The sequence below is a fragment of the Thalassophryne amazonica genome, chromosome 4 (assembly GCF_902500255.1).
Source record: "Thalassophryne amazonica chromosome 4, fThaAma1.1, whole genome shotgun sequence".
NCBI lineage: Eukaryota > Metazoa > Chordata > Actinopteri > Batrachoidiformes > Batrachoididae > Thalassophryne > Thalassophryne amazonica.
The window spans coordinates 134,917,890-134,944,250 of record NC_047106.1 but is presented as its reverse complement, the minus strand read 5'-3'; the positions used below and the strand labels follow the sequence as shown (position 1 = coordinate 134,944,250).

At 41.5% G+C, this 26,361-nt stretch overlaps 1 protein-coding gene across 1 annotated transcript in view; it reads right to left on the bottom strand.

Moving 5' to 3' along the window:
- pak1 (p21 protein (Cdc42/Rac)-activated kinase 1) overlaps positions 1–26,361 on the bottom strand; it is a 212,990-nt gene that overhangs the window by 85,818 nt on the left and 100,811 nt on the right. The window contains exon 2 of the mRNA XM_034168630.1: positions 20,990–21,203. Within this exon, the coding sequence (XP_034024521.1) occupies positions 20,990–21,182 (193 nt within the window). The 5' untranslated portion in view covers positions 21,183–21,203. The remainder of the gene's footprint in view (positions 1–20,989; positions 21,204–26,361) is intronic.

Genomic DNA, 26,361 nt, shown 5'->3' with positions numbered 1-26,361 from the left:
AAGGCCATACAATAATTATGTAAAACCCCAACGGTCAAAACGACCCCCTGTGAGCAAGCACTTGGCTACAGTGGGAAGGAAAAAACTCCCTTTTAACAGGAAGAAACCTCCAGCAGAACCAGGCTCAGGGAGGGGCAGTCTTCTGCTGGGACTGGTTGGGGCTGAGGGAGAGAACCAGGAAAAAGACATGCTGTGGAGGGGAGCAGAGATCGATCACTAATGATTAAATGCAGAGTGGTGCATACAGAGCAAAAAGAGAAAGAAACAGTGCATCATGGGAACCCCCCAGCAGTCTACGTCTATAGCAGCATAACTAAGGGATGGTTCAGGGTCACCTGATCCAGCCCTAACTATAAGCTTTAGCAAAAAGGAAAGTTTTAAGCCTAATCTTAAAAGTAGAGAGGGTGTCTGTCTCCCTGATCTGAATTGGGAGCTGGTTCCACAGGAGAGGAGCCTGAAAGCTGAAGGCTCTGCCTCCCATTCTACTCTTACAAACCCTAGGAACTACAAGTAAGCCTGCAGTCTGAGATGAACACACCAAATTCATCTAAGAACTCAGAGTATGGGCAATGAGGTCTATATACAGTGACAAAGTAATATGGCTGATTTTTATTCTTCTGATCTTGGCAATACGTAGCATCATGGGCAGAGCCGAGAATCAGATGCTGAAATGAGTTATATCTGTGACCCCCAATGGCTAATAAGCTAAACCTAGATTTATAAATAAGAGCAACACCCCCGCCTTGCTTTGAATCACGAGGGACGTGATTAAATGTATATGTTGGTGGGCAGGCCTCATTTATGGGGAGGACAGCTGTAGGTTTAAGCAAGGTTTCACATAACCTAATCATATCTAAGTGATGATCCATAATTAGATCATTAATTAACAATGATTTTGAGGATAATGATCTTATGTTAATGAGACCCAGACTAAGGGCCTCAGTGGGGTTGACGGTTGGACTGTTTGGGTTTAGAGGTGGTTCCAGAGTAGCATATATAAGATGCCTGGAAGTAGGTTTACGTTTCAGACATTCCACACGAGTTGTAGGTAGCAGACACAAAATCTTTGATATTGCTGGAACAGCCAACAGGCCATCCTCAATTTCATCATCATCCAATGTAGTAATGGGCATTAAGTTTGCAAAGCTTATCGCTCTATGATTTTTATGGACATGTCTACAGAAGCAGGCCACAGTCTCAACTTGTTGAATTTCCCTCCCTGGCAGATAAACTGCGCTATCACCATAGTGCAGGCGTGCCCAAGTTCGGCCCTCAAGATCAACCTTCCTGACACTCTTAGTTGTCTCCCTGCTCCAACACACCTGAATCCAATGAAAGGCTCATTAAAAGCCTGCTAATGAGTCTTTCATTGCATTCAGGTGTGTTGGAACAGGGAAACAACTAAGAGTGTCAGGAAGGTAGAGCTCGAGGACTGAACTTGGGCACCCCTGCCATAGTGGATTTTCTGCACCAATTTCCCCACAAAGCTAATGGATTCCACACCCACCTTTGTCATAAACCTTGCAGGGTCCCTAATTACCTGCTCCATGGCCTGCTGTAAAATCCTAATGTTACCCTCTCTGTACACCTCTATCTCTGTTCACAGGCAAGATGGCGGTGCCTTCCCCAGTACGGTGAAGGCCATCTGGCATCAGCAAGCCACGGCAGCACCAGAACGAAGGCCAGTTATCAATAAAACTAAAGCCTTGCTGTCTACAAAATTGCGCCAGTCACCTATTCAACAATGTAAGCCTGCTAAAAGCATCATCATGTGTGTTACACACATTCACCAACAAGGAAACTGTGCCACTGTTGCCATGACAATCCTGCAACAATGACATCACACCCTGGACAACCTCCTTGATTGATTTTATTTCAATGTACTTTCAATGTATTTCAATGATTTTATTTCAAAGTTCAATGTAAGTACATAATATAATTTTAAATACATTAAAAATACATAGATGACACAAGAAAGTGTCATCCATGTATCCACTTATTTCTATTGTGGTCCATTCAGATTTCTACTGAAGGATATGAGGCAGAAACACTCAGCTTTGAGTCAGCTTACAACAACTGGGCCAAGACGAATAAAAGAAGAATTAATGTTACTATCTGAGCATTCTGTAATCAAATCTATAATAGAAACATACATACAACCATTTTTGTTTCAATAAATGTTCTGAGCTCATGATTTGGGTGCTATTGAGGACCTAAGTACCTGATTGTCCAATATTTTGGAAACATGGTATGTCAAAGCTAAAAATATCATGGTCTTATTAAGTTAATTTCAGAACTATTTGGTGTATTTAGAGTGTAGATTGTTATGCATGCTGCAATAAATTACATTTTACCATAAGAAGAACATGGTATTGGAGATTTTATTATGTCTCTTAAGTTGTATATTTAGAGAATACTGAAGGCTAAAGTTGCAGGAAATGACCTCCATTTGTACTTGAAACAGTCAACCTACTAGAGCTTCCTCTTCCAAAGGACCTAGTGCGCCACCTTTGGTGAAAATTGCGAACTAAAAATTTCTGGGGAGAACCCTGTTCAATATAACAACAACAAAAACAGCTTGTATGAAACTATATTTCATGTCTTGATTGAACGTGCTTCACACAAATAAGAGCTATGTTTGGGGGGGGAAAGCCAGAAAAATAGCAGAGCTTTCCATCATGGAGCATTTTCAGACAGATTGTAGAGCACTATAAAAATGCAACGTTCCATTTATTTGTCGAAAACATTCAAGCGTATCGAGTACGGATTGCCGGTGTAATCAGCTGATATGAGCTGTGAAATATAAATGTGATTTTTAAATCACGGAAAAAATGTGAAGATAACAGCAGGTCTGACAGGAGAACAAAACAAGTTAACAGTCAAGGACCAAAAAAAACCAAACAAAAACAAAAAACAACAGAACTCAGAACAGTAAGAACAGAAAATAACTGAAATACTGATTGCATGAACACAGGGAACCCACACGTAAAAACAAGAAGAGCAAGACAGCAGAGAATATGAGGAAGGAAAACTAAAGTGGAACTCAGCTGGTGGTGGAAGTAAAACTAACAGAGTGCTCTAATCAAAGCAGAAGTAAAAAAAATAAAAATAAAAGAAAACTGCACTCAAACACACCACAAAACCCCCCTACAAAATCAGGAATCCAAAGACATACAGTGAGGAAAATAAGTATTTGAACCCCCTGTGATTTTGCAAGTTCTCCCACTTAGAAATCATGGAGGGGTCTGAAATTTTCATCTTACGTGCATGTCCACTGTGAGAGACATAATCTAAAAACAAAAAAAAAATCCGGAAATCACAATGTATGATTTGTTAATAATTTATTTGTATGTTACTGCTGCAAATAAGTATTTGAACACCTGTGAAAATCAATGTTAATATTTGGTACAGTAGCCTTTGTTTGCAATTACAGAGGTCAGACGTTTCCTGTAGTTCTTGACCAAGTTTTCACACACTGCAGCAGGGATTTTGGTCCACTCCTCCATACAGATCTTCTCCAGATCTTTCAGGTTTGGAGTTTCAGCTCCCTCCAAAGATTTTCTATTGAGTTCAGGTCTGGAGACTGGCAATGCCACTCCAGGACCTTGTAATGCTTCTTACAGAGCCCCTCCTTAGTTGCCCTGGCTGTGTGTTTGGGGTCATAGTCATGCTGGAAGACCTAACCATGACCCATCTTCAATGCTCTTACTGAGGGAAGGAGGTTGTTTGCCAAAATCTCGCAATACATGACCCCATCCATCCTCCCTTCAATACGGTGCAGTCGTCCTGTCCCCTTTGCAGAAGAGCACCCCCAGAGTATGATGTTTCCACCCCCATGCTTCACGGTTGGGATGATTTTCTTTGGGTTGTTCTCATCCTCTAAACATGGTAAGTGGAGCTGATTCCAAACAGCTCTATTCTGTTCTCATCTGACCACATGACCTTCTCCCATGGTTCCTCTGGATCATCCAGATGGTCACTGGTGAACTTCAAACGGGCCTGGACATGTGCTGGCTTGAGCAGGGGGACCTTGCTGCCCTGCAGTATTTTAAACCATGACAGCATCATGTGTTACTAATGTAATCTTTCTGACTGTGGTCCCAGCTCTCTTCAGGTCATTGACCACGTCCTCCTTTGTAGTTCTGAGCTTTCTCAGAATCATCCTTATCCCACAAAGTGAGATCTTGCATGGAATTCCAGACCGAGGGAGATTGACAGTCATCTTGTGTTTCTTCCACTTTCTAATAAATAATCATAACAGTTGTTGTCTTCTACCAAGCTGCTTGCCTGTTGTCCTGTAGTCCATCGCCTTGTGCAGGTCTACAGTTTTGTCCCTGATGTCCTTAGACAGCTCTTTGGTGTTGGCTATGGTGGACAGGTTGGAGTGTGATTGATTGAGTGTGTGAACAGGTGTATTTTATACAGGTAACAAGTTCAAACAGGTGCAATTAATACAGGTAAAGAGTGAAGAATAATCAATCAATCAATCAATTTTTTTATATAGCGCCAAATCACAACAAACAGTTGCCCCAAGGCGCTTTATATTGCAAGGCAATATAATAAGAAAGAATAAGAGGACTTATTAAAGAAAAATTAACAAGTCTGTGTGAGCCAGAATTCTTGCTGGTTGGTAGGTGTTCAAATACTTATTTGCAGCAGTAACATACAAATAAAGTTTAAAAAAAATCATACATTGTGATTTCTGGATTTATTTTTTTAGATTATGTCTCTCACAGTGGACATGCACCTAAGAAGAAAATTTCAGACCCCTCCATGATTTCTAAGTGGGAGAACTTGCAAAATCACAGGGTGTTCAAATACTTATTTTCCTCACTGTACATGAGACAAACCAAGATTTTTGTTGTGTACATTTCTATTTGTATCAGATTTCTGCAGCATAATCTGTACTGTGTGTATCTGTATGTACTCAGTGACACCACAACAATCACACTTCAGTAAACTTGGTAATTAATCAGCAACTCTGTTACAGCACTAATCATAATGAACAAAGGACAGTATATTAACAGCAATATAACATTCGCCCTATTGACGGTTAAAATCCCACAAAAGCTCGGAGAGGTCGCCGCGCTGCGGCATCTCAGTAACACTGAGAACTCCATTGAGATGCTCAGATCAGGCTTCACTTTAACCGCTGCACATGGACAACACCATTAACATCGCAATTTAAAACTATTTTTATATTGTGACTAAAACTCTCATGAATATATTCTCTGGGTTTATAGACGATGTTATTGCATTTGTTTTATGTAAACATGCGAGAATCACAGGCTGTCTCTCCGTTATTTTCAATGGAAGGTGCTGTGAGCTACGCTCCCTTCCTGTCATTCTGGGAGAAAGTGAAGTTTGCCCTTTAACATCTTGATTATTGTTCTTTACAACACTGTTCATCCTCTTTGTTCCAGACTCATATACGAGGTCTATTAGAAACGTATCCAACCTTTGGCCGGGGAAAAAAACTGGCTCACCTGGAGGGTTGGAAACCTAATCATCCTCGAAGTACACTCCTTGGGACTCCACACACTTCTCCCAGCGGTGTCGCCACTGCTGGAAGCATTCCAAAAATGCCTCTTTCGGGATGGCGCGCAGCTCCGCCGTCGTTGCAGCCATGATGTCCTCCCTCGTCTCAAAACGCGTTCCTTTTAATGGTCTTTTAATTTTTGGGAACAGCCAGAAGTCGCAAGGGGCCATGTCAGGAGAGTATGGAGGCTGTGGAACCACAGGAGTTTGGTTTTTAGACAAATAAGTCTAAATCAAGTTGGAGGAATGAGCTGGAGCATTGTCGTGGTGGAGGCGCCAATTTCCTGTGGCCCACAACTCCGGTCTCTTGCGCCATACAGCATCACGGAGGACATCCCTGTAATACTCCTTCGTTACTGTTTGACCCTGTGGTGCGTACTTGTGGTGTACCACACCACAGGAGTAAAAAAACAGTCAGCATTACCTTCACGTTGCTGCGCATTTGGCGCGCCTTCTTCGGTCATGGCGACGTGGAATGCTTCCACTGTCACGACTGGAATTTCGTTTCCGGGTCGTACCCGTACACCCAGGACTCATCGCCGGTGATAATAGTGTCCATAAAGCTGGGATCACTTTGTGTGGAGTCCAGCATGTCCTGTGAGACTTCCACGTGGAGGTGCTTTTGCTCCGCTGTCAGCAACCTTGGCACGAACTTCGCAGCCGCTTGCTTCATGCCCAAATCTTCTGTAACAAAGGAATGTGCCGAAAAAGTACTGATGTCCACTTTGTCCGCAATTTCTTGGATGGTCACTCGACAGTCCCGCATCACCACAGCGTTCACTTTGGAAATGATCTCGTCATTTCGGCACAACGATGGTCGGCTGGAGCGCGGTGCGCTCTCCACCGTTACGCGTCCGTCTTTAAACCGGTTGTACCACTCCTTAATCTGTGTGGTGCTCATAGCTTCATCCCCAAAAGCCGTCTTTATCTTTCGAATGGTTTCCGCTTGGCTGTCGCCAAGTTTCTGGCAAAATTTGATGCAATAGCGCTGCTCCAATCGTTCCGCCATTTTCCTTGCAAGAAAAATCTGCCGAGCGCACAGGACCACTCCCCACACAAAGGCTGCTCACAGGCGAATGACGCAGCCAACAGGCGGGACAAAACTCACGCATGCACACTAAGGTTCAAGGTTGGCTGATGCAATCTCACGTGACTCAGATCCATAAAGTTTTTTAAAAAATAAAAAGGTCTTTTTTTTTCTAATAGACCTCGTATATGTCTGAAATTCGGTTTGCATTTATTAAATTCCACGCAGAATAAATGTAGCAGACACGGATTATTTGTTATAATTGTTTTAGCAAGTTTTCAGGGTATCATGCAGCAGTCTCTTATTAACGTGACAAAATTAAATTTTTGTAGTATAATATTAATTTACAATTGTCATCATGTGGATTCTCTATATGTTGTTTGACTGCAGCGACTCTCTGGCACGCAAGGGATTATGGGATACATCAATAGGGTGAATGGCTGCTCTTTTGGTGCCACAGAATCACTGTAGCACTGTTGCAGTCGTCACAGCCTCCTACAGCGCATCTTTGTATCATTGTGAAAGTGTACGAAGTTATGTAAATATTGGAAATATCACTCTTGAAATTTCAGTTTATACGTTAGGAGCAGTTTGTCTACATTTCTTTCCACAGTGCACGCGTTGGGCCATTTGCTCAGAATGACGTAAACACTGTTGGAAACATTTGGAAAAACTAGTACTTTGTTTATGGCAGTCCCCAGAGTTGAGATGAGATATACTTTATTGATCTCACAGTGGAGAAATTATGTTTACACTCCAGTTACCTCAGACAGCAATTAGTCCACAATTATTGTTTACCGTAATAATGGCACACATCAGAATTAAAGACAGCACATACACATTTGACATTATTTATGTGCACTAAGTTTGAAGAAGTCCGATATCCGAATTGAGGCAAGTGGGTGAAGGCCACACAGCAATCCTGAGATGAGCCGCCGTCAGCTTGGGGGGAGGAACGGGGCTGCAGCTAAAACTGCACCGCCCTGCAGAAGGGGAAAGGAATGACGTGAGGAGACGCCGGAGTGGGGGGTGTTTGATGGGGGATAGGAGGGGGGGTGGGGGGAGGGAATGAAGCATGCTTCAGTCCTGTGAAAAGCCATTTATTGTATTTGTTAGCTGAGATAAGAAACAGCCAAATGATCCCCAGGCCGAAGAAATTCCTCTGGAGGGAAAACAGTCGGGCAATTTGACCTTCAGGCTTGATAAACCTGTAGTGTTGTGGTTTGAGCAGTGAAAAACACTTTTAACAGTTCCACTTGAACAACCAAATCCCAATTATGAATATTCACCGGCCTCTGAAATGTTCAACTTCAACTGCAAGGCACGCACCTGCTCCAAGATGTCATCCAGTTTGCGTCTGAGTTCAAGAGTCACTGCAGTCTGAGAATGCACTGCCTTGCCAACCTCGTTAATCAAGACGGACAAGCGAGGGGCCGTGGTTCTTGCCAATTTTCCGGTAGATCAGGGCAGCACATAAGCCATAAGCTGTCTGCTTTGACTGACATATGCCTCGAGACGGGTCACGGAAGTGCACAATTAAATGCCAGTATATCATCACATAGTTTCCAATACAAGAGTTCTCAATCTGGTCCTCAAGAACCCCCGAACCTGCACATTTTCCATCTCTCTCTGCTCTGCCACAAACTGATTTGCTAATTCAGATGCACATCCAATCAACTACTAACAGACACCTAAGAGACACTGCACTGTAGGCTGGGGCAAGAACTATAAAACTAAAGTGCAACCATTATTCATCCTTCAAAAAAGAGCATTAAGAATAATCCACAATCCATTGTTCATTAAATCGAAGATATTAAAGCTTTATGATATGATTTCATTCAAGACTGTTCAATTGATGTATTAAGTGAAAAATAAGCAATTACCATTTAGAATTCAATAATATTTTACACAAAGAGAAGGAATGAATAATTTAAGGGGTTTGTATCATTTTAAAATTGCTGGCGCTAGGACAACCAGGAAATGCTTCTGTGTCTCCATTTGTGGTCCTAAAAAAAACAACAACAACAAAAAAGGAATAATCTACCTGAGAAACTCAAGCGATGTCCAGATATCAACCGGTTCAAATATTTATACAAAGAAATGGTATTCTCCAGATACGTATTAGAAGAAAGTAGTTGAGTTGGGTTATATGAAGGTGTTATACTTGAACCTTTTCTACTGAAATATGTTGGTGGTAACCAGCTTGTATTGGGAGCTGTTTAGGAAATATTTGTTTTCTTTTATTGTAATTATGAGCTGCTGCTGTTCAGATTTTGTTCAGAAATGAACATTTATGAACAGGCACATATGCCTGGTTTGATTTGACTTCATGGAGGGGTGTAGGCGTTGATAAGCTTCGCTTCTTCCTACGCCTTTAGGCACCATAGACAATGTTTATTTTTCTCATCTTTTTTCTTTGACTACTTTATGAGTTTTGTTGTTGTATATGAGTGAAATTTTGTTGCGTGAATTGAATAAATTCAATTCAAATTCAAATTCATCCAGTGTTCTACGCCAAATGTCTGTGGAAAAAATTAAATTAAAATTAAAAATTAAAATTTTTGCGTCCATTTCATGGACCCCTTTGCATCCCTTAATGTATTGCCATGTTGGGCAGCATAAGCTCGATGTAGGGCTGCATAATCTTGGCGTAGTCGGTGTGCCACATTATGCAACTCTACGTTCCCCTGGTGTGAAAGGGGCTTAAGATAAACAGATTTCATACTGATCATATGAAATAAGACGTTGCATATTTTAAAGCAAAGCAGTGTCCTTCGTGTATTTTTAAAAAACACATTGCTGTGTTTATCCACTGGCTGATCTGCAACTCACACACTTTAAGTAAATCAAGTTTAACCATTTTTAAAAATGCCTTTATTCAGATTCGATCAGTGTTTTGACCAACATGGTGAACAGCAGATTTGCTTTTGCAGAAAAGCTGCACTTCACAGCCCAGTTTTTCACAGGCTGTGTTCACATTCATACACAGCCTGTCCACTGACAAGGCCTAAAGCCCCAAAATTTGTAATGATGTGGAAAAAAATAAATAATTACCTGGGAAATCAGTGTAGTAACAGAAGGCTAGAAGGTTTCAAACTGGCAAACTGAGTAAATAGTCTTTTAATCTCAACCGTTGTCTCATTCCAGTTGGATTCATCATCACAGCCCGCGGAAAACTGTTAACAGAAGATGTTGTTTGGTAATACTTTAATTCCTTATTGTGGAAATTGCTTGTAAATAAACACACTGTTTTTAAAGAAGTTCCTCTGTGTTATGATACGGTGCTCCGGGTGCAGTATCTTTTCTCAGCTGAGAAGATGACTGACGTGTGCAACGCAGCGAGGGAAAACATGTACTTGCATTACACAATCCTTTATTCAAATAAATACATTTTCTGGAAGGAACCAACACATACACGGTGAGAACATGCAAACTCCACACATTAAGGGGAGGAAGCAATCGCATGACCTTCTTGCTGTGAGGAATCAGTGCTACTGTGCTGCTGTGTTCGGTACCATTAATCACTGTATCTTGCTGTACAGGCTAAAGAATTGTTTTGGTATTATTTGATGGATGACATCATATTTATCAAATGCTTATCATTGGGTTTTAGACAACATTACTGTCTTTAAACCTGTGCCTGCAAAATGGAGTGCCTCAAGGTTCTGTATTGGGCTCTTTGTTCTATTTATAAATAGCTCCCTTAGGACAGATATTGCAAAACTTAGGAGTTGCTTTTCATTGCTATGCTGACAATACACAACTTTATTTGCCGAACAGTGCTAATGACCCTAAACAGATTGGGATTTTGGAGAATTGTTTGTTGTCTGTGAAAAGAAGGATGTCCTGCAATTTCTGTCCTGAGTTGATGGTCATTGGTCCTGTGAAACTCAGACATCAGTTTTCATTGGCTATCAGTGAGTTTGTATGGTTGCGTCACTCAACAAAGACTTCTTCATTGTCTTTTGGCTGTTCCCGTTAGGGGTCGCCACAGCAGATCAATCGTTTCCATCTCACCCTGTCCTCTGTATCTTCCTCTGTCACACCAACCACCTGCATGTCCTCTCTCAGCACATCCATGATCCTCCTCCTTGGTCTCCCTCTTCTCCTCCTGCCTGGTGGCTCCATCCTCAGCATCCTTCTCCCTATATACCCTGGGTCCCTCCTCTGCACATGTCCAAACCATCTCAATCTCGCCTCTGACTTTGTCTCCAAACCGTCCCACCTGAGCTGTCCCTCTGATATGTTCATTCCTAATCTTGTCCATTCTTGTCACTCCCAAAGAGAATCTCAACATCTTCAGCTCTGCCACCTCCAGCTCTGCCTCCTGTCTTTTTGTTAGTGCCACTGTCTCTAAACCATACAACATAGCTGGTCTCACTACTGTTTTGTAAACTTTCCCCTTCACTCTTGCTGATATTCTTTGGTCACAAATCACTCCTGCCACCTTTCTCCACCCACTCCACCCTGCCTGCACTCTCTTCTTCACCTCTCTACCACACTCTCCATTACTTTGAACAGTTGACCCCAAATATTTAAACTCATCTACTTTCACCACTTCTACTCCTTGTAACTGCACTATTCCACTGGGCTCCCTCTCATTCACACACATGTACTCAGTCTTGCTTCTACTGACTTTCATTCCCCTTCTCTCCAAAGCATATCTCCACTTCTCCAGACTAGACTCAACTTGCTCTCTACTCTCACTACAGATCACAATGTCATGTGCAAACATCATAGTCCATGGGGACTCCTGTCTGATCTCATCTGTCAACCTGTCCATCACCACTGCAAACAAGAAAGGACTCAGAGCTGATCCTTGGTGTAATCCCACCTCCACCTTGAATGAGTCTGTCATTCCGACTGCGCATCTCACCGCTGTCACACTATTCTTGTACATGTCCTGCACTACCCTAACATACTTCTCTGCCACTCCAGACTTCCTCATACAATGCCACAACTCTTCTCTTGGCACCCTATCATAAGCTTTTTCTAAGTCCACAAACACACAATGTAACTCTTTCTGTCCTTCTCTGTACTTTTCCAACAGTATTCTCAGAGCAAACATTGCATCTGTAGTGCTCTTTCTCGGCATGAAACCATATTGCTGCTCACAGATCTTCACCTGTTTTCTAAGCCTAGCTTCTACTACTCTTTCCCATAACTTCATGCTGTGGCTGATCAGCTTTATGCCTCTGTAGTTACTGCAGCTCTGCACATCACCCTTGTTCTTGAAAATAGGAACCAGCACACTTCGTCTCCACTCCTCAGGCATCCTCTCACTTTCCAAGATTTTATTAAACAATCTGGTTAGAAACTCTACTGCCATCTCTCCTAGACATTTCCATGCCTCCACTGGAATGGAGGCATGTAGTGAAGGTAATTAGTGAAGGTTACAAATGATCTTCTTATGGCCTTGGACAGTGGACTCATCTCTGTGCTTGTTCTGTTAGACCTCAGTGCTGCTTTTGATACTGTTGACCATAAAATTTTATTACAGAGATTAGAGCATGCCATAGGTATTAAAGGCACTGCGCTGCGGTGGTTTGAATCATATTTGTCTAATAGATTACAATTTGTTCATGTAAATGGGGAATCTTCTTCACAGACTAAAGTTAATTATGGAGTTCCACAAGGTTCTGTGCTAGGACCAATTTTATTCACTTTATACATGCTTCCCTTAGGCAGTATTATTAGACGGTATTGCTTAAATTTTCATTGTTACGCAGATGATACCCAGCTTTATCTATCCATGAAGCCAGAGGACACACACCAATTAGCTAAACTGCAGGATTGTCTTACAGACATAAAGACATGGATGACCTCTAATTTCCTGCTTTTAAACTCAGATAAAACTGAAGTTATTGTACTTGGCCACAAATCTTACAAACATGGTGTCTAACCAGATCCTTACTCTGGATGGCATTACCCTGACCTCTAGTAATACTGTGAGAAATCTTGGAGTCATTTTTGATCAGGATATGTTATTCAAAGCGCATATTAAACAAATATGTAGGACTGCTTTTTTGCATTTACGCAATATCTCTAAAATCAGAATGGTCTTGTCTCAGAGTGATGCTGAAAAACTAATTCATGCATTTATTTCCTCTAGGCTGGACTATTGTAATTCATTATTATCAGGTTGTCCTAAAAGTTCCCTAAAAAGCCTTCAGTTAATTCAAAATGCTGCAGCTAGAGTACTGACGGGGACTAGAAGGAGAGAGCATATCTCACCCATATTGGCCTCTCTTCATTGGCTTCCTGTTAATTCTAGAATAGAATTTAAAATTCTTCTTCTTACTTATAAGGTTTTGAATAATCAGGTCCCATCTTATCTTAGGGACCTCGTAGTACCATATCACCCCAATAGAGCGCTTCGCTCTCAGACTGCAGGCTTACTTGTAGTTCCTAGGGTTTGTAAGAGTAGAATGGGAGGCAGAGCCTTCAGCTTTCAGGCTCCTCTCCTGTGGAATCAGCTCCCAATTCAGATCAGGGAGACAGACACCCTCTCTACTTTTAAGATTAGGCTTAAAACTTTCCTTTTTGCTAAAGCTTATAGTTAGGGCTGGATCAGGTGACCCTGAACCATCCCTTAGTTATGCTGCTATAGACGTAGACTGCTGGGGGGTTCCCATGATGCATTGTTTCTTTCTCTTTTTGCTCTGTATGCACCACTCTGCATTTAATCATTAGTGATCGATCTCTGCTCCCCTCCACAGCATGTCTTTTTCCTGGTTCTCTCCCTCAGCCCCAACCAGTCCCAGCAGAAGACTGCCCCTCCCTGAGCCTGGTTCTGCTGGAGGTTTCTTCCTGTTAAAAGGGAGTTTTTCCTTCCCACTGTAGCCAAGTGCTTGCTCACAGGGGGTCGTTTTGACCGTTGGGGTTTTACATAATTATTGTATGGCCTTGCCTTGCAATATAAAGCGCCTTGGGGCAACTGTTTGTTGTGATTTGGCGCTATATAAAAAAAATTGATTGATTGATTGATTGATAGCAGCCCTCACTTCTTCCTTGCTAATCTCTTTTACTTCCTGATTTACTCTCACCACATCATCCAGCCTTTTCTCTCGCTCATTTTCTTTATTCATCAACTCTTCAAAATATTCCCTCCACCTTCTCAGCACACACTCCTCACTTCTCAGCACATTACCATGTGCATCTTTTACCACCCTAACCTGCTGCACATCCTTTCCAGCTCTGTCCCTTTGTCTGGCCAATCGGTACAAGTCCTTTTCTCCTTCCTTACTATTCAACTTGTTGTACAGCTCGCAATATGCCTTTTCCTTTGCTTTTACCACTTCTCTTCTCGCCTTACGCCGCATCTCCTTGTACTCCTGTCTACTTTCTTCGTCTCCCCGACTATCCCAAAACTTTTTCGCCAACCTCTTTCTCCTTATGCTTTCGTGGACCTCTTCATTCCACTACCAAGTCTCCTTGTCTTCCTTTCACTGTCCAGATGTCATACCCAGTAACGCCCTAGCTGTCTCCCTCACCACATCTGCAGTACTTTTCCAGTTGTCCAAAATTGCTTCCCCTCCAACTAGTGCTTCTCTCACCTGCTCGCTAAATTTCACACAGTCTTCCTCCTTCAGCTTCCACCATCTGATCCTTTGTTGAGCTCTCATTCTCTTCTTCTTCTTTACCTCTAAAGTCATCCTACAAACAACCATCCTATGCTGTCTAGTGACACTCTCTCCTGCTACCACCTTACAGTCTGTGATTTCTTTTAGCTTGCATCTCCTATAAAGAATGTAGTCCACCTGTGTGCACCTTCCTCCACTCTTATATGTTACCCTGTGCTCCTCCCTTTTTTTTAAAGTAGGTATTCACCACAGCCATTTAAATCCTTTTTGCAAAATCAACTACCATCTGTCCTTCCCCATTCCTATCCTTGATACCATATCTACCCATTACTTCCTCATCACCTCTGTTCCCTTCACCAACATGCCCATTGAAGTCTGCTCCTATCACCACTCTTTCGTGCTTGGGCACAGTCTCCACCACCTCATCTAATACACTCCAGAAATCTTCTTTCTCCTTCATCTCACAACCTACCTGTGGGGCATATGCACTGATGATATTCATCATCACCCCTTCAATTTCCAACTTCACACTCATCACCCTGTCAGACACTCGCTTAACCTCCAACACACTTTTAACATACTCTTCCTTTAAAATGACCCCAACACCATTTCTCTTCCTGTCCTCACCATGGTACAACAACTTGTACCCACCGCCGATGCTCCTGCTCTTACTTCCCTTCCATAAAAAAAAAATCTGGGCATAAACAGGTTAAGCGTGAGCTCTCTTCTCTGTCGTTGGCATGGGGAGCATTAAGGCACCTTGACACCTGCACGAATTTGATCCCCGCACTGGCATGTAATCTTGCGTGCTAATGAGTAAACTCGTCGTAAACTATGCATGAACTGTGTGCGCAAAGAAAACTTTAAAATGTTAAAAGTTTCTGGCACGCATTAATTTCATGCCACTTGCGTGAAATAGTCATGAACATTGTGCAACCTATTTGAAAACACTGCGTGTCATTGTGCGCAGGGCATCTGAATGATTATGACAAGATGTTACATCTATAATAAACATAACTTTACAGATACATCATCTAAACTCATGAGAAGGAATGAAAATGCAACTCTTTAACCAATCCATTACAATATAGAGTATATTCTAAATAATTACCTTTGAGACAAGATTCCAAATGCGTTCTGCACAGCACGATGCGCACGAGACAACCTGTAATTGTAGATGATTTCTCTGTGATTCTGGGAGCGATGAGAGAATGGATTCATCAGCCAAGTTCTGATTGTAAATGTGTCATCGGCTAAGAAATGATTATTTTATGTAGTGTGGTATTAAACGTGACACAGCAGGACGTGTTGACATAACGAATTGGGCGGCAGTGCGGGAATCAAATTTGTGCAAATGTCAAGGTGCCTTTAAGTAACTATTCATCCAAAACGTGTTTTACTACTAACACCTACGATCAAAAAAAGTGCTAAAACAGGATGAAAGAGCTCAGTCTGGCTTGCCTCCTAACAGGCTGGTTTATAAAGTGCAGATCTGGCAACCTGCCCAAAAACTAAAGTAAAGAACTGCACCGCCAGAAATTCAGCTGCTTACAGTGCGTGCTTTACTGTTTCTAAACGGTTGAAAAATATTGAGTTGTTGTTTCTGTTCATGATGACTGAAGCAGTACACTTTAATGTTTTTGATTAATGAATAGAATGTTGCTTTTTTATAGCCGTCTGCAATCTGCCTGACAACACGTCCTAATGGACAACTCCACTGTTTTTCCAGCTTTCGTCCCAAACACAGCTGTCATTTGTGCGAAGCACGTTTGAATCAAGACATTAAGACCCTGTTTACACTGGGTTTGCAATCCAGTTTAAGACAGATTCAATCCAGATTGCTTTCTAGCCAGATAGCATTCAGACTTGTTTTTCAAATCTGGCTGGTTCAGATAGGGCTTTGTAATCCAGCTCGAGCCACATCCTACACCAGACTGGAAAGTCTGGGCTCTGTGCTATTTTGCACAGAAAATAAACTGGAAATGGATACCTAACAATAGAGAGACATCTTTGACTCTAGCATAATTGACATCATAACAAAATTCTGACTTACCGGTACCTGATTTTCAACAGCGTGTCTGTGCCCACCACTGCATGCTACACACAAGTTCAAACTGAAGTGATGCGCATGCAGATGGGGTGCTGCTTGCTGTTTTATGTTTACCAATGAGGAAAAAAGAACAGATGGATGGATTATTGAACTACAAAGAGTTGACACCTTCAAACAGGTGAAAGTGAATTTGTGATCATTCAGAAAATAATTCATTTATAGCCTCACAAAAGTTAACTTTTTAAGCTTAGGTCATCAACCTGCACTCTGTCGCTGCAGATGACATCAATTCTGCTGTGACGGTTTCTGACACCAACATCGGAATGAGCACTGGTGTGTGCGCATGCATGCGTGCATGTTACTGGAGAAGACAGAGTGCACAGACGTCATTTGACGTCATGGTCCTGAGCTAGCTGGATTCAAGCCGCATTTGCACTCAGACTGCAGTGAATCCAGCTCAAAATTGTCAGATTTGCACTGTTCAGATTCAGAAAAAACCTATCCGTCTTAAGGAGGATACAGCCATATCCTGCTTAAGCCGAATTGCAACCTTCAGTCTGAACGAGGTCTAAATGTAGTTTCACACAAGCTGTTTTTTTTTTTTATAGCAAATGATTTTCACAAATAAAGCCGTGACAAAAATGTATGCACAGTGTGTACAGGATTGCAGCTGACAGCGCCAGTGTCATCTACTAAATATTGTCTTGTTTTGATACCAACACAGTGCAGAGTAGCTACCTAAACTCTGTAAGGGAGTTAGAGTATCTCGTCAATAGTTTTACATCCTCATTGAAGACAACTTTGGATGCTGTAGCTCCTCTGAAAAAGAGAGCTTTAAATCAGAAGTGTCTGACTCCGTGGTATAACTCACAAACTCGTAGCTTAAAGCAGATAACCCGTAAGTTGGAGAGGAAATGGCATCTCACTAATTTAGAAGATCTTCACTTAGCCTGGAAAAAGAGTCTGTTGCTCTATAAAAAAGCCCTCCGTAAAGGTAGGACATCTTTCTACTCATCACTAATTGAAGAAAATAAGAACAACCCCAGGTTTCTTTTCAGCACTGTAGCCAGGCTGACAAAGAGTCAGAGCTCTATTGAGCTGAGTATTCCATTAACTTTAACTAGTAATGACTTCATGACTTTCTTTGCTAACAAAATTTTAACTATTAGAGAAAAAATTACTCATAACCATCCCAAAGACGTATCGTTATCTTTGGCTGCTTTCAGTGATGCCTGTATTTGGTTAGACTCTTTCTCTCCGATTGTTCTATCTGAGTTATTTTCATTAGTTACTTCATCCAAACCATCAACATGTTTATTAGACCCCATTCCTACCAGGCTGCTCAAGGAAGCCCTACCATTATTTAATGCTTCGATCTTAAATATGATCAATCTATCTTTGTTAGTTGGCTATGTACCACAGGCTTTTAAGGTGGCAGTAATTAAACCATTACTTAAAAAGCCATCACTTGACCCAGCTATCTTAGCTAATTATAGGCCAATCTCCAACCTTCCTTTTCTCTCAAAAATTCTTGAAAGGGTAGTTGTAAAACAGCTAACTGATCATCTGCAGAGGAATGGTCTATTTGAAGAGTTTCAGTCAGGTTTTAGAATTCATCATAGTACAGAAACAGCATTAGTGAAGGTTACAAATGATCTTCTTATGGCCTCGGACAGTGGACTCATCTCTGTGCTTGTTCTGTTAGACCTCAGTGCTGCTTTTGATACTGTTGACCATAAAATTTTATTACAGAGATTAGAGCATGCCATAGGTATTAAAGGCACTGCGCTGCGGTGGTTTGAATCATATTTGTCTAATAGATTACAATTTGTTGATGTAAATGGGGAATCTTCTTCACAGACTAAAGTTAATTATGGAGTTCCACAAGGTTCTGTGCTAGGACCAATTTTATTCACTTTATACATGCTTCCCTTAGGCAGTATTATTAGACGGTATTGCTTAAATTTTCATTGTTACGCAGATGATACCCAGCTTTATCTATCCATGAAGCCAGAGGACACACACCAATTAGCTAAACTGCAGGATTGTCTTACAGACATAAAGACATGGATGACCTCTAATTTCCTGCTTTTAAACTCAGATAAAACTGAAGTTATTGTACTTGGCCCCATAAATCTTAGAAACATGGTGTCTAACCAGATCCTTACTCTGGATGGCATTACCCTGACCTCTAGTAATACTGTGAGAAATCTTGGAGTCATTTTGATCAGGATATGTCATTCAAAGCGCATATTAAACAAATATGTAGGACTGCTTTTTTGCATTTACGCAATATCTCTAAAATCAGAAAGGTCTTGTCTCAGAGTGATGCTGAAAAACTAATTCATGCATTTATTTCCTCTAGGCTGGACTATTGTAATTCATTATTATCAGGTTGTCCTAAAAGTTCCCTAAAAAGCCTTCAGTTAATTCAAAATGCTGCAGCTAGAGTACTGACGGGGACTAGAAGGAGAGAGCATATCTCACCCATATTGGCCTCTCTTCATTGGCTTCCTGTTAATTCTAGAATAGAATTTAAAATTCTTCTTCTTACTTATAAGGTTTTGAATAATCAGGTCCCATCTTATCTTAGGGACCTCGTAGTACCATATCACCCCAATAGAGCGCTTCGCTCTCAGACTGCAGGCTTACTTGTAGTTCCTAGGGTTTGTAAGAGTAGAATGGGAGGCAGAGCCTTCAGCTTTCAGGCTCCTCTCCTGTGGAACCAGCTCCCAATTCAGATCAGGGAGACAGACACCCTCTCTACTTTTAAGATTAGGCTTAAAACTTTCCTTTTTGCTAAAGCTTATAGTTAGGGCTGGATCAGGTGACCCTGAACCATCCCTTAGTTATGCTGCTATAGACGTAGACTGCTGGGGGGTTCCCATGATGCACTGTTTCTTTCTCTTTTTGCTCTGTATGCACCACTCTGCATTTAATCATTAGTGATCGATCTCTGCTCCCCTCCACAGCATGTCTTTTTCCTGGTTCTCTCCCTCAGCCCCAACCAGTCCCAGCAGAAGACTGCCCCTCCCTGAGCCTGGTTCTGCTGGAGGTTTCTTCCTGTTAAAAGGGAGTTTTTCCTTCCACTGTAGCCAAGTGCTTGCTCACAGGGGGGTCGTTTTGACCGTTGGGGTTTTACATAATTATTGTATGGCCTTGCCTTACAATATAAAGCGCCTTGGGGCAACTGTTTGTTGTGATTTGGCGCTATATAAAAAAATTGATTGATTGATTGATTGTCACATCTGGGACATGTTTAAGGGACTTTGTCCACTTTCTTTGGGTGAATTACAGGTCGCAGTGTTATCCATAGATTTAGTCATGTCCGTATATTTACAGGGAGCCTGCATTCCCGCATTAAAAGGCTCTGCTCCCCACAGCGTTCTACACAAGTGACTTGCAGAGTACTCGGTAGGCGTGCACCAAACAATGTAACACAGCATTTTTGACTATTTTAATGTTTTATTTTCTGGTTGGGATAGTTCACAAAGCTGCAGCTCGGGTCCTGACTTTGCCTAGGAAGTTTGATCATATTGGTCTAGTTTTGGTGTTCCTTCATTTGTTTGTTTTTATTGTTTTAATATTGGTTGGGGTCTAGTCAGCTTATAAGGTGAGGACTAGTCACCTTATTGGACCTGGTCTGCTGATTTGGACCTTGCTCTTATGGTGCACCTTGTGTTGCTATTTGGGGCTATATAAATAAAATTGAATTGAATATCAATGGTCTGGCCAGCACAGGCAGTCCACTTCTCACAATATTTACATTGTTAGCTTAAGACACTATACATGGATATGAGATTGATCATTTTTGTTGACACCACTGCTCCTAGTGGTTGGACTGTGTCTAGCTGTAATTAGGATGGGTTAAATGTAAAGGACAAATTCTGTTGTATGTATGTACAATGACAATAAAGGCTCTATTCTATTCTCTCAACAGTGCCTATGGTGTTTAAAAGCATGTTTGTTGACATAAAAATGTTGCCAACATGATGCCAGAATGAACAGCAGACTATTCAGTACATTACAAGACCTGGACACAACATGTAAGCAAAATGAAGAGGAAAAAATAAGTAAGCTGACATGTTTCACTGTCATTTCTGCTATATTATCCCTTCCTGAGGCGTTGCTGGGCCGGTACCATCGATTTACATTTGCGCTACCTGTCCATACTCGCCCGCAGTAACGGGCGGGTATCCCAGTACCCGCCTGCTGTGCATAAAGTAATGACGTCATAGCATGCCCAACCCAAGAACTGTCTGCAGACGAAAAGATGAAAAGGCAAGAAGTGTGTGTTGGTCCCAATATGGATATTCCGGATGCTTTTTATCATGGATAGTCCAACAATGAACAGCAGCCAAAGCAGCCAGCTTGATGAGGACGCCCTGGTGAATTTAGAGAGCAGCGCCATACCAGCCAACATGACAAAAGTTAAAGTGAGCCAACTTTTATGTATCCGTTTGCTGGGTGTCGTGCATTTTGAAATGCATAACGTCTAACTCGGGTGAATATCGGTCATTTTGGGTGACTGGGCATGGACGGAGGGACTCTGAAAATGCATACCACCCTCCAAAAGCATGTTATTGTATTAATACTACTTCTGTCCAAACATATGTTTTAATATAGACCATGTAAAAGAGACTTGACCGTTTTGTTCCTTTTGACCTGTGAGCTTCACTGTACAGCTAACATTTCCTCTACTGCCAACCACTGCAGGGCTGCAGTAGTTTGTAGGGCGACACTTGCAATTTGTATTCGTGGAAATACTGCAGGTTCATTTAGGATACTCACTCTTATCACTCCCACCAGTCAGGATGAATCTGATGGAGCGGTCCTTCTTTTTCTTGTCCTCTGGATTTGGGGGGAGGGGCTTTGAGCTGTGGTTGAGGGGGGCGGTGTCCTTGTTACAGGAGCCAATCATGGTGCTGGTGTTTCTCATAGGTGGAGCTGGGGGCTTGTCCTCGACCTCCCCATTATCAGACATCTTCAGCTAGGCTGCAGCCGGCTGCTCCCAGGCGACCAAAAAAAAAAAGAAAAAAAAAAAAACACACACACACACACATATACAGAGACACAGAGAAATGACAGCGTGAGCAACAGAAAAATGAACAAAACAAAAATTTAACAAGGACCACAAAAATATCACCCATTGATTAATAGCAGATAATGATTAATAGCAGATGTAGACAGATGTGAACATTCTAAAGGTGAGTCACATGATCAGTAATGTATTCATTTAAAGAAAAACATTTTTAGAAGTCATGTGAGAGGTGGTGGCATAATGGTTTGCACGTTGGACTGTGACGCTGGCAATCTGGGCTCGTTTCTCGATCGCAGCCAACCTCCCAACAGGTGTGCTGTCGAGGTGGAGACCTGTGTAGCAGGACGTTCTAGAAATAAGCTTAGTGCTTTCGTTGGCTACACATGCTAAATAATATTCTCTTCTATATCAAAAGTTCAATATGTTAAATCTTTTAGTTTTTTTCATAGTAAGGCAGGTCTGCAGTATGACTACTGAACCACAAAGGTCTCATCCTTCGTTTTCTCCCACACTCAGTCAGTCTGATCAAAGGTCAGAACAGACTGCTTTAACACACTACAGTCCTTATCACAGCAGGTACGAGTGCCATAAACACACCAGCACTCCTGCTGGTGGAACCTTTTCTCTGTGCATCAGGGGACAAACTTTTCTGTGGAGCGCATGTCTTAAAACGGCAGTGATTACTCAGACAGTGCGAATACCTTTTCACCAAGAAAGACAAAGACAATTTCAGACAGAAATGGTGAAAACAGAGAAAATATGATGGAATAAAAGAAATGCAGCACTCTTTAATTACAGTTAAATTCCACCCAAAATGGAAATTCTAAATTTTGCAATCGGGAAGTAAAAGTAATTTCATCTCTTCTAACGCTCTAAAATCACTCGTACATGAGTGATTCTGACTGAATGTAGCTGGACTTGATTAAATCCAAATTTAAAATTCTCATGTCAATATTTTCAGATCAATAAAGTAAGTCCCTTCGGCTGCTCCCTTGTTTGCACTTGGGGTCGCCACAGCAAATCCAAGGTGTATTTGCATGTTGAATTGGCACAAGTTTTACGCCGGATGTGGCAGGGGTGGGCCTGAAGTACGTCTGTGCATGTGTCTGTCCAACTGTGTATGTCTGCAGCCCATATAGACATAACAGAACGTTGTACTTTTTCCTCTGCATGAATGCCTTAGTAGATTTTGAGCAGTGTTAAGGGTCACTGTCTTGTTGAAAGATCCAGCCCCAGCGCAACTTCAACTTTGTCACGGATTCCTGAACATTGTTCTCAAGAACCTGCTGATATTGACTGGAATCCATGTGACCCTCACCTTTAACAAGATTCCCAGTACCTGCACTGGCCACACAGCATGATGGAACCACCTCCAAATTTTACTATAGGTAGCAAGTGTTTTTCTTGGAATGCTGTGTTCTTTTTTCAGCCATGCATACTGCCCCTTGTTATGTCCAAATAACTCAATTTTAGTTTCATCAGTCCACAGCACCTTATCCCAAAATGAAGCTGGCTTTCCTAATGTGCTTTAACATACCTCAAGTAACTCGGTTTGTGGCGTGTACACAGAAACGGCTTCCTCTGCATTACAGCATCTTCTTGTGCAAAGTGCGCTATATAGTTGAACGATGTACAGAGACGCTATCTGCTACAAGATCATGTTGTAGGTCTTTGGAGTAGCTCTGTGGGTTGACTATGACTGTTCTCACCATCCTTCGCTTCAGCTTATTTTTCTTGGCCTGCCACTTCAGGCTTAACTAGTACTGTGCCTGCGGTCTTCCATTTCCTAAATATGTTCCTCACAGTGGAAACTGACGGCTGAAATCTCAGATAGCTTTTTGCATCCTTCCCTTAAGCCATGATGTTGAGCAGTCTTTGTTTTCAGGTCATTTGAGAGTTGTTTAGAGGCTCCCATGTTGCCAAGCACTAGAAGAGATGCAAAGAGGAGAAACATTTGCAAATGGCCACCTTAAATACCCTTTCTCATGACTGGATTCACCTGTGTAAGGAGGTCAAGGGTCAATGAGCTTACCAAACCAATTTTGTGTTCCAATAATTAGTGCTAAATATACGAGGTCTGTTAGAAAAGTATCTAACCTTTTTTTTTTTTTTTTTTTCAAAAACCTGATGGATTTGAATCATGTGTGCTTGCATGAGCCAACCTTGAACCTTCGTGCACATGCATGAGTTTTTTCACGCCTGTCGATTGCGTCATTTGCTTGTAAGCAGCCTTTGTGTGAGGATGGGTGTAGTCTCTCGTTATTTTTTCTTTGCAAGGAAAATGGCGGAACGACTGGAGCAGTGCAACTGCATCAAATTTTGCCAGAAACTGGGCGACAGCCAGGTGGAAACCATTCAGATTATTCAGACGGCTTTCGGTGACGAGGCTGCAGCGCACAAAGGTTCAAGGTTGGCTCATGCAAGCACACGTGATTCAAATCCATCAGGTTTTTGAAAAAATTAAAAGGTCGGATACTTTTCTAACAGACCTCGTATTCAAATCAATACAATGACAAGAGTTTATGCACATGCCTAATTTTGTTTAATTATTGTACACTTTCTGTAAATGCTAGAAACTTCATTTCACTTCTCAAATATCAGTGTGTTCATCTGTTATATGATATATTTAACTGAAATTTCTGATCCACACAACCAATGATTTATAAAGGAAAATCCTGAAAATTATCAGGGGTGCCCAAACTTTTGCATACAACACAAGCTGTCACCCAAAGTGGCAAACGTTATAATGACCATGATGATGTCGGAAAGATAATAAATTCATATTTAAACTGTATCACTTGCTCTGAACTTACACATATTTTGATTGGAAGGGCCTTTCACATGTGACAAATATTGGCAAGTGGAAAATGTCACTCCTGAATGTGTGTGTGTGTGTGGGGGGGGGGGGGGGGGGGGGGGGGGGGGGGGTTAGTTCTATAAAGGTTGTACCATAACAAAATGTGGAACAAGTGAAGTGCTATGAATACTTTCTGGATGCACTGTAAGTTGGTATCTAGCACCTTACTGGAAGTGGCAACTATGTTCTCTAAAGTGCACTTTTTTGTGCTTGTCACACTGCCAAACTAGCAAATTATGCAAAATGTTAAAATACTTTCCAAAAAGGCACTGCAAAACAGCTTGAGCATTTTGTAATCAACATTAAATGAATCTGAACTTTGTCAGAAAATAAAGCCTTTGCTGTGCTTTCTTGTGGATGACTTCTGAACACTTCAACCTGCTGACTAAAGCCACCCCCGGATATTTATACTCAGTGTGAGACTGTATGGGCCGCCCTCGGATGGGTGTCAAACAGGCTGCTAAGTTGATTAGTATAAATATTCAACACTTTTGTTAACAGATTACCAGCATTAAAAATAAATAAGATTGGTGCTTCAAGCTTCTAAATATGATGAACTTCCTTTTCTCAGCCCAACTTAAATTTCTTCAGGCATTGGACTGTTGGTCAGGCAAAACAAGACATTTAAACCTACAATTAGAATTTTGCACTTTTTCCAAACCCTCATTCAACACCTTAATAATTACTGAGGCAACTTCAGAACGAGTAACATTACAAAAGGACGGCATATTATGACCTTTGCTCCAGTGGCCTGAACACTCCATTATGCGTCAGCCTATAAGCACTAAAATATATAAAATATATCAATAATATATTATTTAAAAAACATTAATTGCATGCTTACCTAGAAACAATCATGCTTCACAGAGATCCACAATGGGGAAGAATCACTTTATATGTACAAACAAAATGTTGGCTCGACTGTGACTAAAGGAGAGAGATGGTGAGAATGAGGCACATTCGTCCTTTTGACTCGCCTGTGACATCACAGGTGAGTCACTTGAGGACAACTGTTGTTAAGTCAGACACAAAAAGCAAACCTTTGTTATGTTGTTTGGCGGACGCGCACCGAGTACTCCACAAGTCACTCATGTAGAACGACTTGGGGTGCAGAGCATTTTAATGTGGGCATGAAGGCACCATGTAACTATGTGGGCAACGCTGAACCTATGGCTAACACTGCGACAAATGTCTGTAACTTGCCCAAACAAGGGTCCCTTAAATGTGTCTCAGATGTGACCATCTGAACAATAAGACGATATTTAACAGAGAAGATTTCCACCAGCAGCTGTAATCCTGTACGAGCTGTGCACACAATTTTTTTCATGGCTTTATTCATGCAAATCATTCAATATTACAACAATAAAAACAGCTTGTGTGAAACTATAATGTCTTTACTAAAATATCCTTCACACAAATGATAGTGTCTGGGAGGAAAACAGCTGACCTTTCAGCTATAAAAACACAATGTTCCGTTGATTCATCAAAAACATTCAAGCCTATTGCTTCAGTCATCATTAAAAAAATATCCACCAACTTAATATTTTTGGGGTGTTTAGAAACAGTAAAAATTGCACTGTATGCAGGTGAACTTGACTGTACTTTGTCCCTGCGCTCGGAGGTCTCGGGATCACTCGGTTTGTCCTCGTCTCTCCCCAGCAGCTCTCAGACAATTTCTGAATTTATTGTAAACCAGAGTGTCCAGATCAGAAGGCCACAAAATGTCTGTTGGGTTTGGATGGGAATATGAGGCTCGAACTGAATTTTAATATTCTCCAGACATTTTAATGTTTGTCAAAACCAGTTATTTTCATCCGAAACAAATCCCCACAAATAGGAAGAAAGCAGTTAGATCCTGTATTTTCATTCTTTTAATTAACAAAAAACAGACGTTTGCCTCATGTGAAGCAGACCTGTGCAGACGGAGTAAATAAAGTCTTTTAATCTGACCCGTTATTGCCTCCTTTCATCTGGATCCATCCTCACAGACACACTGGTGTCCAGATAAGATGTCCTTGTTTTGGAAATACTTTAATTCCTTACTGTGGAAATTGTGAATAAATGCAGTGTTTTTGAAGAAGTCCGTCGGTGTAATACAGTGCTTTGGGTGCATTTTCTGTCCTGCTGCCACTTTGTCACACCACCGACAAAAAGGTTACAAAATATCATTTATTTTAAAAGCTGAAAAAGTTTTATTAGCATCAAAGTGCTTCATTTATTCACGATCACCTCAGCTCTGTTGTGGCGACCCTGAGTGAAAAACAA